Raw genomic sequence first — 17,394 nt, forward strand, 5'->3', positions numbered from 1 at the left:
TAGATATGGGAAAAGATGCTTAGCACCACTAGTTATCAGTGAAATGCAATTAAAGCTACAGTGAGGTGTCACCTGTAAGAATGGCTATCATCAATAAACCAGCAAACAGGTGCTGGCAAGGATGTGCATTATTAATGGGAATGCAGACTGGTGCAGCCAGTGTGAAAAGCAGTATGAAGTTTCCTCAAAAAAATTGAAAATGGAGTTGCCTTATGACCCAGTGAACCACTTCTGGGTATTTATGCAAAGAAACCCAAAACATTCATTCAGAAGAACACATGCACCCCTGTGTTCATTTCAGCATCATTTGCAATAGTGAAGATACGGAAGCAGCCCAAGTGCCCATCAATAGATGGGTGGCTAACGAAGCTGTGGTACCTGTATACAATGGCGTGTTACTCAGCCATGAAAAGAATGGGATCTTACCGCTCGTGACAACATGGATGGGCCTACAGGAAACTGCCCTAAGTGAAATAAGTCAGGGAAATAAAAATGCCATACGATTTCACTTATATGTGGAATTTAAAGAACAAAATGAACAAACAAAATTGAAACAGACGTATGTACTTGTATACAGAGAACAGACTGTTGGTTGCCAGAGGGAAGGGGTATTAAGGGACTGTGTGAAAAAGGTAAAAGGATTGAGAAGGACAAAGCAGTAGTTACAAAACAGTCATGGGGAGATAAAGCACAGCACAAGAAATATAGTCAATGATGTCATAATAACTATACTGTTGCCCAGTGGGTACCAGAAATATTGGGGAGAACACTTTGTGAAGTGTAAAATTACCTGTACATGTGTAAGTAATACAAAATAATATTGAATGGAAACCATAATTTTAAAAAATGAAAACAAAGTTCTTCACACAAATTTGTTATACTAAAAATTTTATAAACTTTTTAATTAGTTATAGGCAATTGTTATGAAAAATTCAGAAAAATTAAGGACAAATTAAATATAATCCATGCTACTATAAACTTTATATTCCTTCCCTCAGTTTTTTGAAAACAATATATTTGTATGTTATCTTATTTGATGTTTATATTAGCCTAGTAGGTAAACTTAGGTTATCCACAGTTGTAGAAAAATTAAATCTGCTAATATCTTACAGTTACTTAGTAACACAATTGGTTTAAAATACATGAATATATTTCTTTTCATCATTACTTGGAGGAGTAAAATAATAATTCTAACTATAATGAGTAAACACAAGGAACTTGTAGGGAAGATATCTTTAACCCCCCAAAAAGAATAATTATTTTCGACATGCTGTTGTTTATGACTTTATTAAAACCCACTCTAAGCTGTTTAGCTTGTGTCTGGACCAGTCATAAGTCTCCTTAAATCTCTCCCCTTGGATGACACTAATATGGAGAAGGTTTGTTGGATATTTCCAGACGTTTGAACATTGTCCACATGCACTTCATGACAAGAGGCAGGGCTTCTGCGTGTTAAGTGAAACTTCTGGATTGTTTTTCATTTCTGTCCCTCTTGTCTGAATGGGTTTCCAGCAATGAATGTGCAAGTAACTCAGTTGTGCAGAACAGCACCAGTTAAGTAGTGGACATCTACCTAATGCTGCCAAGATTTTAGCAGTTTGAAGTTAAATTAATTAGTCTAGCTATTTTTGGCTTCAGCACTCTATTTCGCTATAAATCATTTGGAACGTATCCTTTGGAGAGTCCTCAGACCATACCACTTGTGATTATAATTGCTTGCCAACAATTACCCGTTTGTATCTGTCTGCCCAGCCGGATTGTAATCTCCTCAAGAGCAGGTTGCCCTTCCAGGCCAGCCTTTTTCTTTGTGCTGTTGCTGCCACTCCAGTATAGAGCATGGTGATTAGGAGATGCCCAGTAAATATCTGTTGGTTTGAATACATAAACAAGGCTATGTTTAAGAATTGTATTACTTATTGAAACAATAATGGTAGTTTGAGGTATGAAAAAACCAAACGTATATGAAATGGTGAAAATTCTTGGTTTTATTGCCCTGTAACCAGCACACAGCCTGGTTCACAGCAGGCCTTCATAAATGTTTATTAAGTTAATCCATTAAATTGTATCAAGTGGCTGTGTTCACCATTTCTGCTGTTCTCATTAACAAGTGAACTCGAGTCCCAGAGGAATTCATCAACGTAATAAAGGTCAAATAAGTAAGAGTGATAAATTATCATCTAATGGCTATCGTGTTTCTTTATCTGGATTCAACTTTTTTTTTTCTGCCCTTCAGGAGATTTTAGTGTGTGGCCATTCTTTAGAAGTGAATATAACCACAAACCTGGATTTCTTCCTAAGTGTGGCTCAAGTTCAACTCTTACATCAGTTAATAGTAGCAAATATGACTGGACCGGAACCATCAAGCAAGGCCACAGAGGTAACTGTGACCCGATTTTGATTAGACATACTGCATTTGTGCCAGCTTCACATTCACGGTAGGAAAACTCGGTGAAATGCTTTCTGCTAATTATTCTGTACTTAATTTTATTCACAATGTGGTCATAAATCACTTTGGGTTGGTATTTTTTACCTTTGAAATTTGCTTGGTCCTCTTTCCTATAATTTATCATGCATCTTTGCAGAGTTGCTGTGGCCTAGCCTCAGAAAAGCCTCTGTTAAAAACATGATTTTGTTACCCTGTTGCAGTCTTTAAAGTACAATGCAAGAACCCTGGTGTAGTTTTTACTTACTCAGGTACATTAAAGGGATAGGCCTGTTTTGGAAGTGAACTTTGTAGGAGTACTATGGGAATATCTTCAAATAAATAACTTCTACGGTGTTTGTTTCACATGCTTAGTGAAAAATGGGCACAATCCTAAGAGTTTAATTCTGATCTGGTGTTCATTGGAAGCCTGTATTATAACCACAAAGCATGTCACCGTGAAACAAAGCTGCCTTTTAGATGCTTCTCAAGATATGTTTTCTTTGTTTTTGTTTCCATACTTCTCTGATCATATCTGTGCTTAGAGTAAATCTTCTATAAAACCTCGCGAAGAAACTGTTTCCCTATGAAAAGGACATTATTTTTGTCGTGAGTTACGCGGAAGGCTGTAGTTCTACTTATCAGAAGGAAGGGAGAGAAGAGGTGCTCACGGAGAGCCACCTGGTGCCAGGCAGCGTGCCAGGCGTTTCCCTGTAAGTCGGCTCATCTGTCTTGAAGCGTGCTGTCACAGCCATCCAGTGGGGTGGAGAATTCATAATTTTTTATTGTTCAGTTACAGTTGTCCTCCAGTCTTCTTTATTTTAAAACCTTTTTTAATTGTAAACTTTTAACTTTCATAAATGATAATTCTCTAACTAGATCATTTTTTACCACCAGTGCTTTCTGTTTGCTTAGCATCTTTTAAAAAAGGTCTATACAGCTATATGTTTTCTCCAAAATACTGACTTTTCTTCATTATATGTTAGACCAGGGGTGTCAGACTCATTTTCACCAGGGGCCACATCAGCCTCGAGGTTGCAATTTCAACTCCTTAAGAGTTGAGTTACATGTATACAGTCGTAAAGTTATTTTGGCCCTTTGGAAGCAACCTCAAGGTTGATGTGGCCCCTGGTGAAAATGAGTTTGACACCCCTGTGTTAGATGATCCATAAGAGTGTGTGACAGGAGTATGCGACATGACGAGTATGGCATTTCCCCATGGCGTTTTTGAGGACGACCTTGGAGCAGACTGGGTAGGAAGCAGTATTTTACATTCCTGTGTTATCTGTGCCGCTTTTGTGAACGTCTCACACCAACTAAATCCACCTTAGATTTCTGATGTGTTTTAGGAATTTATACAACTTAGCACACTTCTTCTTAACTATTTACCTATCTACTTATAATGCCTATTAGGAGGATCTGATGTTAGTAAGTAGAGGGACACCCAACTTACTGGCAGTCCTTACCTGAAGTGCTGAGTCACCCCTCAGAGTTCTGTAAATGAACGAGGTACTGTTTTTGCTGTTTTAAAAATGTGTCTGTGGCCTTTTGTTGCTTCTGGGAGATAATGTTAAAAGTACAGGCACTATACTGAACTACAGTACAGACTACACTGAAAAGTGGTTACCATTATAAATTTTATTTTATGTGCATTTCACCACTGTTTAAAGAGAAAAAAAAGTATAGGCTCTAGTGAGGGAGGGCAGTTGTCTGTGAAAATTTTAATATTAAACGAAAGACCTTCAGTGAAATAGAAGAATATTTTTCTATTCATAAATGATTAGTGCAACTTATATCCAGTAGTCCAACAACACAAGGCATTTCAGTGTCAGAGAATACACTGCTTACACTGTCACAGTGTATTTTGAGCATGTATTTTAAAACAACCATAGGATTATAATTTTCAAAAATTATTTTTGAGAATTAAAAACATAGGAAAATTGAATGTGGCTGAGTTATTGGGGAAGTGAAGGAGAGGGTATATATTTGTTAAAAATCTGTGTCATACAATTGAACCCATGACTTGTTCATTTCTGGAGTTTCCTATGTAATATTTTTGAACCATGGTTGACCAAAAGTAACTAAAACTTCAGAAAGTGGAACCATGAGTAAAGGAGGACTACTGTGTCTCCTGTTTGATCCATGAAAAGGTCATTTGTCTTTCCTGAAGAAAGGTACCAGTATTTGTTCTTCCCAGAGAAGCCACTTCTCTCTGCTTCCTTTTCTCTGCTAAGCATGTTATATGTTTTAATTTTCATTCTTTTTTATATATATTTTATTGATTATGCTATTACAGTTGTCCTATTTTACTCCCTTCATTCCCCTCCACCCTGCACACCCCTTCCCACCCACATTCCCCTCCTTTAGTTCATGTCCATGTGTCATAAGTTCTTTAGCTTCTACATTTCCCATACTATTCTTGCCCTCCCCCTGTCTATTTCCTACCTACCATCTATGCTACTTACTCTCAGTACCTTTTCCCCCCTTCTCCTCCTCCCATTCCCCTGTTGCTAACCCTCCATGTGATCTCCATTCTGTGGTTCTGTTCCTGTTCTAGTTGTTTGCTTAGCTTGCTTTTGTTTTAAATGTGGTTGTAAATAACTGTGAGTTTGCTGTCTTTTTACTGTTCATATTTTTTATCTTCTTTTTCTTAGGTCAATCCTTTTAACATTTCATATAATAAGGGCTTGGTGATGATGAACTCCTTGACCTTATCTGAGAAGCACTTTATCTCCCCTTCTGTTCTGAATGAAAGCTCTGCTGGATAGAGCAATCTTGGATGTAGGTCTTTGTCTTTCATCACTTGGAATACTTCTTCCAGCCCCTTCTTGTCTGTAAGGTCTCTTTCGAGAAATCCGCTGACAGTCTGGTGGGAAGTCCTTTGTAGGTGACTGTCCTCTTATCTCTTGCTGCTTCTAGGATTCTCTCCTTCCTTTTAATCTTGGCTAATGTAATTATGATGTGTCTTGGTGTATTCCTCCTTGGGTCCAACTTCTTTGGGACTCTTTGAGCTTCTTGGACTCCCTGGATATCTATTCCCTTTGCCAGATTGGAGAAGTGCTCCTTTATTATTTGTTCAAATAAGTTTTCCACTTGTTACCCTTCCTCTTCCCCTTCTGGTTCCTATAAAATTTGGATGTTGGAGCATTTAAAGATGTCCTGGAGGTTCCTAAGCCTCTCTTCATTTTTTTTTAAATTCTTGTTCCTTCATTCTTTTTTCTTTGTTTTTTTCTTTCTTCTTCTGGCCCACTTCATTGATTTGAGTTCCAGATTTGTTCTCAATCGTTATTGGTTCCCTGTGCATTTTGCTTCATTTCATTTAGCATAGCCTTCATTTTTTCATCTAATTTGCAACCAAATTCAATCAATTCTGTGCGTGTCCTGATCACCAGTGCTTTGAACTGTGCATCTGATAGATTGGCTATCTCTTGGTAGCTTAGATATGTTGGCTCTGGAGCTGTTATCAGTTCTTCTGTTTGAGGTTGTTTTTTTTTTAGGGGGGGGGTCTGGTCGAACTTGTTGTGTAGTAAGGGGCAGAGCCTTAGGTGTTCGCCAGCGGGGGGCAACCCCTCCCCTCCATCGCTGGGTTGTGATGCTGCATGTGGGGCAGGGGCAGAGAGGGAACAATGGCTCTTGCTCATCTCTCTCTCAGATTTCAGTCCTCTCTGCCGCTTCCCCCAAGCAAACTGGACCCTTCTAGTGCTGGTTCCTGGGTGTGTGGGCTTGTGTACATTCTAGGACCTTGTGGGTCTCTCCAGTGAACTCTCCTATGAGGCTGGGAGTCTCTCCCAGCACCTCAACCCCCACAAGTGTTTTCAGTCAGTGCTTTTCGGCTTTATTTCCTGGTGCAGGGGCCCTGGGTTTCGCGGTCTTAATGCCAGTTTTTGTCTGGTTTATCTTCGTGCAATTGTGTGCCTTATTGGGTCTGCTAGTTGCTATCCCTCATCTGGGGTTGCCAGCCCTGCGCTGCCTGCGTGATCCCTCTCCACCTGCCATGGACTCCACCCCTCTTACCAGTCTGGATTAATGGTTGTTGGACTTCCATACAGTTGGAGTTTCTGTCAGTTCTGGGGTTTTGTTTGTTTGTTTGTTTCTAATTTTTTGTTGTCCCTAATTTTGGTTGTGCAAGGAGGCACAGTGTGTCTACCTATGCCTCTACCTTGGCTGGAAGTTAACTTTAATTCTTTACCAAGTGTTTCTTTTGTTGCCTGTTATGAACATACAAATAAACCTTTTATCTACAAAAAATGTGTATCATGGCATTATAAACATTTACTATTCCATAAGAATGATGGATTAATCATCGAAATCAGGACTCTAAAAAAACCCATCAATTACAGACGGGTAAATGTCCTATCTGTTCTCAGCCCACCAACTGATGGATGATGGTAATACTTTTAGATGGTCTTTGACAAGGTTTCATTTGGAAGATTAATTTTGTAATTATTCAAAAATGTGGTAGGGGTGTTTTTGTTAGTAGAAGAAACATACCCAAACTTCAAACAAAGGGGGGAAGAAAGATGAACAAACCTTTGGAGATATAAGTAAAAACAATGGAACAATCTGAGAATTATTGCTAGAACCAGTTTTAATATTAATTTTAATTCTACTTACGAATTCTACTATGTACGTACTACATAATGAGCCAACTCATTATGAAACTTTTAAGTGAATAGCTAAAAGAAGGAAGTAGTTTAGTAATAAATGACCAGGTAATGGTTTAGGCAAATTGCCACCAAAATCGATCAAAAGTTTTTCAATGTTTTTGCTTTGAAAAATGCACTCCAGGCTGAGGCTGTGGTGATTGATGCAGTTGGCTTACCTTTTCTAAGAAGCTTTCCTCTCTTACAAGATGGTCTTAGTGCTATAAAGACCCAATTATATAAAAGTTGTCATTAATCATAAAATCACAAATTTATGGAATAAGAATAAACAAGATGAAAAATTTAATTATCTGGACCAATAAATGTCCAGAACCATTTGAAAAAGAATGTGAATAAACAAAGAGTTAAAAGATTTTAATTTTTGCAATATATTTATGGGATAATAATACTGGCCATTTTTATGATAAGAACAGTAAAAATTATTGTAAGATTTCTATCAGTATGCAGAATATTATAAGAACTGTTTTAAAAAACAAGTTTTACCTTTATATTATTTTATTTCCGTTGTAGTCAACAAAAAATACACCATAAAGAAAGATAACTTGTATAGAATTTTAAAGTGTTAGGGTTACTTAAACTGAGAGGATGACAGCTGAGCAATTTGTCTGAAGTCTATAAAATCATAAACCATATAGGTATATACTAAAATTAGCCTGTTAAAATGGTTACTTTATTTTTATAGAGTAATGTTATTTTTATCAAAGTAATACATGAATTTTAAGCAAAAGCTGCTAAACTAAATATATTAGAATGGTGTAAGTCCCCTGACACCTCATCCTGCATAACCACTTTTAACCCAATAACTATTTATCTCCATGTTTCTGAATAAAATGAAAAGACTACCATCTCTTGATGCACTGATTTAACATTACCCATTCACTTGCTATTTATTGTAAATGAGGATTCCATCTCTTTTACACCTCTCCTCAAGGCTTTCATCTCCCCAATATTCCTGTCATATTTTTTGAATCAATATGAGTTGTTTTCATTTAAAAACAATGAAAATATTGTTCACTGCTTATTAAATATGTGATTATATGTCTTCTCTTTATATTCTTATTTTTCCTGATGTTAACAATTGCCACGTTTGTTTATTTGCGCAGTTTTTAAAAAAATGTCTACTTCTCTCTTTCTTTCCACCCTACCCCCAACTCCCACCAGTGAGTCTGTATAACACCAAGAAATTTTAACTTTTCACACTTTGAAACTTGAAATGTCATGTCTGTTTTCCCCTGGGAATCGTTTTCCTAAAGTTTCCTTTCTGCCGTCTCTGCTCTGCACTGGCAGCTCACCAGCCCTGCTGCACACTCGACACAAAGAACCCGATGACAGAAGACTGACTTTTTTAGATTATGGCAAATAGAGAAATTATAGGGTAATAAGTAAGGGTTCTTTTTTCTATGAATATTAACTGAGTAAAATTGTCGGTATCTTATCCTACTATTTAAAAATATTAACTATTTGAGTCTCTATACAGAAACAGTGTATTAATATAAAAATATTGTAATAGGGTTTATTATATATACCTAATATAGTTTACTCGGGTGTGTTTATAGTTTAAAACAGAATATAGTATAAAGGACTTTTTTGCTATGAACTGTGATTGAGTATATTCCCTCTGGAGTGGTGGTGGACATTGTTTGTTTGGTGTTATTATTATTTTAGATTGGACATGGCCTGCTTTGGAGTCATGCTTTATTCAAGGAATGGAAATTTCTTTTTTTTTTTCAGTTAAGGGTAAAAAATTATTTTATGTCATGGTACACTTGACTAATCTAAGGATTGGTAGGAATAATTAGAACTAGGAACCTCAGAATGAAGAAGAAAAAGAAGAGAAGGGATATGAATGGTGGTGTAGCAGCAAATGGTGTTTTGAAGGAGAACTTGAGGCAAGGCGAGGGAAGTGGAGGTAAACTGTACACTGCGAACTCATGTGAGGTAGATAGGGTTTGAAAGTGGGCACTGACACTGGTGGGGGGGGATGCTGATGCTCTAGTCTGTCTCAGTGCTTTCTGTCTGAAGGTAGATGCAAATGGGAATGGCCGCATCACTGGTTACACATTCTATATATAGAAAAGGAATTGGGAAATTTGAGCGATGGACATGGCAAGTTAGCGTCAGGGTTGTTATACTGAGTATTTGTTTCCCTTCAGAGGCATCTGGATTGACTACTTGTAACCAGGCAATAAACACAGGCTCCAATAAAGTGCAGATGTAGGCAGAGCCTGAAGTGGACAAGAGGGCCTGTGACTAAATACCTTAATATCTTAAAATCTAGACCTGGAAAAGATATTAAGTATTTTACTGCTTATCCTCTCCTGATAAATAAACTGGTCGAGAGAAACATGTTATAGTTGCCTCAAGGTAGATGCTAAACATCAAGAACATAATAAAAACTTTAATTTTCAGGCCATGCTAATGTTTATCCCATATAGATTTCTTGAACAGAAATCCAGTGAATGCATTAAGCTTTCTTGAGGCACAATTAAACTGTCTGTCCTAGTCTTGGTCATTCTCACTGAGGACCAGATGTACTAACTATGACTGAGAGAGATATGAAAAATAAGTACACTGTGGCCCTTTCCCTCTAGCATTTTATAATCTGGTTGAAAATTAAATCATACACAAGTGAATTTATTACTAAGAACTCATAGTAGTAAATGAAGAGTGATGAATATGCTCTGTGGAAAATTAGTGTTATACGAACTATTCAGAATTGGAAGAGAAGACTTCAGGCTGAAGTGGTCAGAGATCTAGCTTTGTAGAGAAGTTGAAATTAAATAGGCAGAAGAGAGTGACCTATTTATTTACTCAGTACATATTGAACCCTTTCTATGAGCCAAACACTATCATGGATACCTAGGGAATAGCATTAAAGCAAAGAGATGCTTTCTGCTTTCATGTGCTAGTGTTCATGTATTTAGTAAGGAAGATAGATAATAATAAATAATTGGAGAATATATATGTACATATAGATATATACTTATATATCTGTACAACTAGTTATACACACACACACAACTAGTTGCATATATCATTTGCATTCATTTTCCATGTGGTCACACCTAGCTGCAAGGGAGGCTGAGAAAGTAGTCTTTCTAATACATGGTTATGCACCCTGCTAAAAATTATTTTACTATGAAGGAATGGGATAAAACGTATTGGGGTCCAACTAACAGCCTTGGCCACAGCAATTTCAGGGTTACCTGGTCGCCAAAGTTAGAATATTCCTCAGAAAGCAGCTTTGGCTCTCTTCAGTACTTGGAACATATTCTCAGTTAGAGCCTGAAGTTCCATACAACATAATACAACAGAAATAACATTGGCTTGCAAACCATTCAGTGCTGCTATGGGGAAAAAATGGGCATTACCCATTATTTCTAATCCTCTTCATCTGATAATAGATCTCCCCTTCCTTTAGCTAAACAGAGTTCTCCTATTCTGTGTAGTTTTGATGAGAATTCCCATGATAGGGTAGACATGAGACAGAGGGCTGGCCAATCATAATACTCATCCTTTTGACCCAATTATTGGATCAGATATGGGCATGCTACTCAGGAGAGGGTGGTGTTTCATATGAAGACGCTGAAAAGAATAAACTCCTTCCTGTGGATCAGTTGAGTCCAGATGTTTTAGTGCTAGACCTTTCTTTGACCATGTCACACCCTTCTTCACCCTGTCACATGAAGAAAACCTGTCTGTGTTAAGAAGAGGAGTTGAATTCAGAGAACTAAGCAAAACTGAAAGGTAGAGAGAGAAATGTGACATCATCTGACTCTGTTGACACAGTTTTAGTGAAATATACAGATAAGTGTTCTGCGGATTTCAGGAAAAGTCTCTTCTTTCTTTTTATCTTCCTTGGAATAATGGCAATGAAAGTGACCAGCCACTTGTTACCACGTGATTTCAAACATGAGAATAAAAGCCATACACTAAAACTAGATATGTGGGTAGATAAAATGATCCTAACATGTGAGTGACATCGTGGAACCTCTGCAACCAGCCCTGGACTGTAGGGTATAAGAAGAAAATAAACATAAATGGTTAAGCTTCTGTTACATTAAAGCCAGACTCAGTCCTCACTGATACAGACATTTTTACAGTATTTTAAGGTGGAGATAATAAAACCCAGGGAAAGTGCTGAGCACAGCATCAAATGAGATGCCAAACAAATGCTTGCCTTATGAGTTAATAAACGGATTCCTTAATTCCTAGGTATTCCTATTTCTGTTCATTTAAATATAAAAGATAAGATGTATATAACATACACTTTAAGAGATTTGAAAGAAATCTGATCCTTTAATATATATTTCATGGAGACTGATTAAGTACGTATTGTGGAAGGCTTTAAATGCTAGGCCAAATGTTTTAAGTACGTAGAGGGTAGAGAGGAGTTGAAGTAAATTGAACTAGAGAATGACTTCAGCAGGTGTGCTTCGAAGCTCCGGTCTATTTTAGGCTGAACCTCTCAGATGAACTCACATTGATAGTACGTACATCTTGAAACATAAATATAGTTGTATTTTCCTCTATTCTAGTATAATAGGATATGTTATATTCAAAACTGTTTCAGATTATTTCAGTTAGGATTTGAAGTATCTGTAGCATGTAATATCACCCTTTGTTTCCTGCAGTTTTTTTAAATGCAGTTTTAAAATTGACCTAAAAGAAGGGTGAGAGGACTAGGATCGCCCTGAGTTTTATGTTCATTTGGCTGTGGTAACTACTCTTTTATTCTTCAATATCAAGTAATCATCTTATTATGCCTACTTAACAGAGGTAGTGTGTGTAAGGAGTAACACATGCTCATTTTCAAATCAGTGCTTTAGAGTAAATAACACTTTTTTAGCAAAATAGAAACCATATTTTAGGGACAAAGAATAGAACCACATCATTGAGGATCTGAAGGTGGGGGTTCTTTGATGCACACACTACGGATCCTGGAGAAGAATGAGAACGATTTTTAACGCTAATTGAGCATTTCTTCCTTTGCCTGTTCTCTCTCTTCCTCCTCCTCCTCCTCCTCCATGTAACCACTTGGTTTTAGGCATTTCCTTAGCCCTCCTTTCCTTTTGGTCACTGGTGGTGACTCTCTTGGTAACCTATCCCATGCATGCTAGGTACTTGTTCCTATACTATCTGTTTGATAGCTAAAAATTAGGTTTTTCAGGAAAATTCTTTTTTCTTAAATTTATTTATTTATTTTTAGAGGGGGAGGGAAGGAGAGAAATATCAATGTATGGTTGCCTCTCATGAGTCCCCTGCTGGGAACTAGCCTGCAACCAAGGCATGTGCCCTGACTGGGAATCGAACTGCGATCATGTGGTTCGCAGGCCCATGCTCAATCCACTGAGCTACACCAGCCAGGGCCAGAAAAATTCTTATATAAGAATTTTATTTTAGCCATCATAAAATATACAGTACTTAGTCCATGTTTCTTCAAATTTCTGGAGTAATGGATATTTATTTCCACTAGACTAAGTAATGTTTTTATTTCCCCAGACTTTCTGCTGTTATTTACTGTATTTGACTTCTCTACAACTACCTAAAGAATCACAGACTACATAAAGCATTATACCCTACTGTCAGTGAAGCATGATAAAGCCACATTTTAAAGAATCGTGCAGGCAAGCTGGTATCTTCATCTCCAGTCAGCCCCCGTCCTTTCAAGACTCCTCTCCCCTCTCAGCTGCTCTCCTCCCCAGGCTGCCTTCATCTGTCCTTCTATGTTTATTTCTATGTTTAAATTAATTATAATTATGGTATCTTTATTAACTCAAAAGAGTATCACAGTGACACAGTGCATTTAGGTGTAATCATGTAAGTACCCCAATTGCCCGCCCTCATTATTTACACATTCTTGGAGTCTACTTGCTGTAGGCAAGCACACCTTGGCACAGAGTTCTTTATTGTCATCAGTTTCTTAATAGGCTTCTCTTATGTGGCAAATCATATCATCCGCCTTGTGTGGTTTCTATGAAAAGGCTTTATTTTTGTCAACACCCCAAAAGAAGTCCCCTGGGGTGAAGTCCAGTTTTCGTGGTAGCCGTTGCACTGGCCCGCTTTGATCTATCCACCTGTTGGGTAGTTGTTCATCAAGGAACTCACACACTGTCACAGTGCAGTGTGGAGAAGCTCCATTTTGTTGAAAGAAGAAGTCATCATTTCATGCTGCCTCTGTGATTGTGGTAAAATAGTGTCCCTTGACATGTTAAGATGCAGGCTATGTGATCCGTTTACATGAAAGAGCTGCCCAAACTATAGTGTCCAACTGTTTTACCTGTCCCTCCATCATTACATGGGGCCCCTCTTCTAATATATCAGCCAGGAAAGAGGAGAGGATGGCCACAAGTGGAAGTAGATTTGAGTATTTTAGTAATAAGGGGTGCACATTTGATTATGTTTTACTCCATGAAATGGTATGTAAGAACATCCATTAATAAATAATGCAGGGCTCAAAAATTTGAGATGAGGAAGCTGCTTATTCTTCTTTAATTTTTAACCTAGTAAATATAGATTTGAATTTACAAAGATGCATACAAATAATGGTAAAATACAAATATTTCTAAAAATTAAGAGCAGAAGAACAAAAACACTATAAATTCAGGTTAGAAGTTCTGAACCTTAGATTTGGGTCTTAAGTTCCTGGCTGCCAGAACAAAAGGGAGATCTAAATACTAAGGAATTGCTTACAGGTTTTACTGATTTTAGAATACATAGATTTTTTAAATATTTTTTGAAATTTTGGAATCATTTTAGATTTACAGAAAGGTTGCCAGAGTAATATAGAAACTTCCCTTATACTCTGCACTCATTTTTCTCAATTATCAACATTTTGCACCAAATGTATGACACATGTGCCACAACTAATGAACTACTGTTGATACTCAGTATTAACTACAGCCCTGAACCGGAGGCTTCACACATGAATTGTACCAAACATTCAAAGAAGAGCCAAAACCTCTCCTTCTCAAACTATTCAAAAAACATTCAAGCAGAGGGAAGTCTCCCAAGCTCAGTTTATGAGGCCGGCATTATCCTAATTCCAAATGCAGATAAAAATACTGTAAAGAAAGAAAATTATAGCCCAATGTCCCAGATGAACATACATAGATGCTTAAGTCCTCAACAAAATATTAGTAAGCCAGATCCAGCAATATGTTAAAAAGATGATACATCATGATCAAATGGAATTTATTCTATGTGTTCAAGGTTAGTATAATATTTACAAATCAATAAATGTGATATAGCACATAAATAAAATGAAGGGTAAGAATAACATGATCATATCTGTAGAACAGAAAAGTATTTGATAAAATTAAGCAGCCATTTAAGATAAAAACTCTCAGCAAAGTGGGAATGGCAGGAGCATACTTAAAGATAATAAAGGCCGTCTATGACAGCCTTTGTCATAGAAAAATCATAGAAAGCCTTTGTCAATTAAAATCTTTACTCAGTGGGTAAAAGTGCCAAGTGTTTCCCTTGAGATCAGGAACAAGAAAGGTACATGTGCTTTCACCTCTCTTATTCAATGTAGTCCTGGAGGTCCTAGCCACAGCAACCAGACAGAAGAAATAAAAAGTGTCTGAATTGGAAAGGGAAAAATAAAACATCCATTATTTGCAGATGACATGATACCGTATGTAGAGAACCCTAAAGATTCCACCAAAAAACTACTACAGCTGATTAATGAAGATGCAAAACAAGTATCCAGAATACAGTTGCATTTCTATACACCAATATTGAACTCTCAGAGAAGGAAACTAAGAAAACAATCCCATTCACAATTGCTTCAAAAAGAATAAAATATCTAGGAATAAATTTAACCAAGGATGTAAAAGTTCTGTACTTAGAAAATTATAAGATGCTGAAGAAGGATATCAAGGAGGTTACAGATAAATGACAGCATATTTCATATTCATGGCTATAAAGAATTAACATCATTAAAATCTCCATTCTACACAAAGCAATCGATAGATTCACTGCAACTCCTTTCAAAATTCCAATGTTGTATTTCACAGAACTAGAACAAATATTTTAAAAATTTATGTGGAATCATAAAAGACCCAGAAGAGCCATAGCAATCTTGAGGAAAAAGAACAAAATTACAGGAATCATGCTACCTGACAACATCAAACTATACTACTAGGCCATAGTGACCAAACAACATGGTATAAAAACAAACATTTAAATCAGTGGAATAGAATAGAGAGCCCAGAAATAAGCCCTTGCCTTTATAGTCAATTAATATTTGACAGAGGAGGCAAGAACATACAATGGGGTAAGGATAGTCTATTCAAGGAATGGTGTTGGGGCTATTGGACAGATAAGGGTAAAAATCTTCTTACACTGGCATGTAAAACAAACTCAGGATGGATGAAAGACATAACAAATCGTAGACTAAAAATCCTAGAAAAAAAGACATAGCAAATCTTTGACATTTCTCATAGCAAATTTTTTTCTGACCTCAGGTAAGGGCAACAAAAAATAAACTAAAAAGCATTTGTATAGCAAAGGAAACCATCAAAAAAAATGAAATGACAGCCCACTGAATGGGAAAATATTTGCCAATGATATATCTGATAATGACTACCGGTAATATCCAAAATTTATAAAGAGCTTGTATATAAAACTCAACACCAAAAAAAGTCTAATTTAATGAGTAATAGTTTATTCAATAAATGGTGTTGGGAAAATTGGACAGATAGGTGCAAAAAATGAAACTAAACCACCTTCTTACACCACACACAACAATAAATTCAAAGTGGATTGAAGACTTAAATGTTAGGCTTGAAACCATAAAAATCATAGAAGAAAACATAGGCAGCAAAAACTTGGACATTACTCATAGCAATATCTTATTGGATATATTCCCCCAGGCAAGGAAGACAAAAAATAAAAAATGGGACTACTTCAAATTGAAAAAAGGGAATCATCAACAAAATTAAAAGGCAACTCACTGAATGGGAGAACGTATTTGCCAGTACATCTGATAAGGGGTTAATATCCAAAATTGATAAAGAACTTAGAAAACTCAACACCAAAAAAAATATCAACCCAGTTAAAAAATGATCAAAGGACCTGAATAGAGACTTCTCCAAAGAGAATGTAGAGATGGCCAGTAGACATGAGAAGATCTCAACATGACTAGTCATCAGAGAAATGCAAACTGAAACCACAATGAGATATCATCTCACACCTGTCAGATGGTCATCAATTAGTGACCAACCAAGCGTTGGCAAGGATGTGGGGAAAAGGGGAACTCTGGCCGGGATGCAGAGTAGTACAGCCACTGTGGAAAGCTGTAATGGAGTTACTATCTCAAATAAAATGGGAATGCCTTATGACTTAGTGACTTCACTTCTGGGGCTATATCTGAAGAAACCCAAAACAGTAATTTGAAAGGATATATGTTAATTACAGTGTTATCAACAATCACCAAGATTTGGAAGTAGCCCAAGTACCCATCAGTAGATGAGTGAAAAACAAAGCTGTGGTACATTTATATAATGGAATATTACTTGGCCGTAAAAAAAGAAGGAACCCTTACTTTTTGCAATAGCATGGATAGATATGGAGCGTATTGTGCTAAGTGAAATAAGCCAGTCAGAGAAACACAAGTACCATATGATTTCACAAGTATCGTATGGTTTCACTCATATGTGGAATCTAATGAACAAAATGAGCTAACAAGCAAAATAGGGACAGACTCATAGATGGAGAGTAGGCTGACAGCTACCAGGGGAGGGATTGAGCAGAAAAGTAAAAGAAAGAGAAAAAAACACTTATGGACACGGACACCTGTGTGGTGAATGCTGGTGGGAGGGGGTATGGGGACAGGTGGATGTGGGTTTAGGAGGATATAAATGGTGATGGGCGAAGGCTTGACTTAGGGTGGTGAACACACAATACTGTGTACACCCTTGGCTGGTGTAGCTCAGTGGACTGAGTGTAGGCCTGCAAACCAGAGGATCACGGTTCGATTCCCAGTCAGGGCACATGCCTGGGTTGCAGGCCAGTTCCCAGCAGGGGATGCATGAGAGGCAACCATACGTTGTTATTTCTCCTCCTCTCTCCTTCCCTTCCCCTCTAAAGATAAATAAAAATTTAAAAAATGCTGTATATAGATGATGTGCCACAGAATTATGTTCCTGAAACCTGTAGAATTTTGTTAACTAATGTCACCCCAATAAGTTCATTAAAAAATTAAAAATTAATAGTGTACATTGCAACTGTAGTTAGTCTCTTCTTGGCTATGTACTTCTTTTGTCCCTTAAAGCTTTCGTATCTCCATCTGTGACATGAGAG

General features: G+C 37.1%; 1 protein-coding gene across 3 annotated transcripts in view; it reads left to right on the plus strand.

Annotated features, from left to right (window-relative positions):
• The window catches only part of VPS13B (vacuolar protein sorting 13 homolog B), a 690,921-nt gene that overhangs the window by 412,621 nt on the left and 260,906 nt on the right, over positions 1–17,394 (plus strand). For all 3 annotated transcript variants that reach the window (XM_037048265.1, XM_037048266.1, XM_037048267.1), the window contains exon 33: positions 2,234–2,377. In XM_037048265.1, coding sequence (XP_036904160.1) covers positions 2,234–2,377 — 144 coding nt within the window. The remainder of the gene's footprint in view (positions 1–2,233; positions 2,378–17,394) is intronic.

Source organism: Sturnira hondurensis, unplaced genomic scaffold (assembly GCF_014824575.4).
Source record: "Sturnira hondurensis isolate 20B ecotype Veracruz unplaced genomic scaffold, ASM1482457v3 Scaffold0006413, whole genome shotgun sequence".
Lineage (NCBI taxonomy): Eukaryota > Metazoa > Chordata > Mammalia > Chiroptera > Phyllostomidae > Sturnira > Sturnira hondurensis.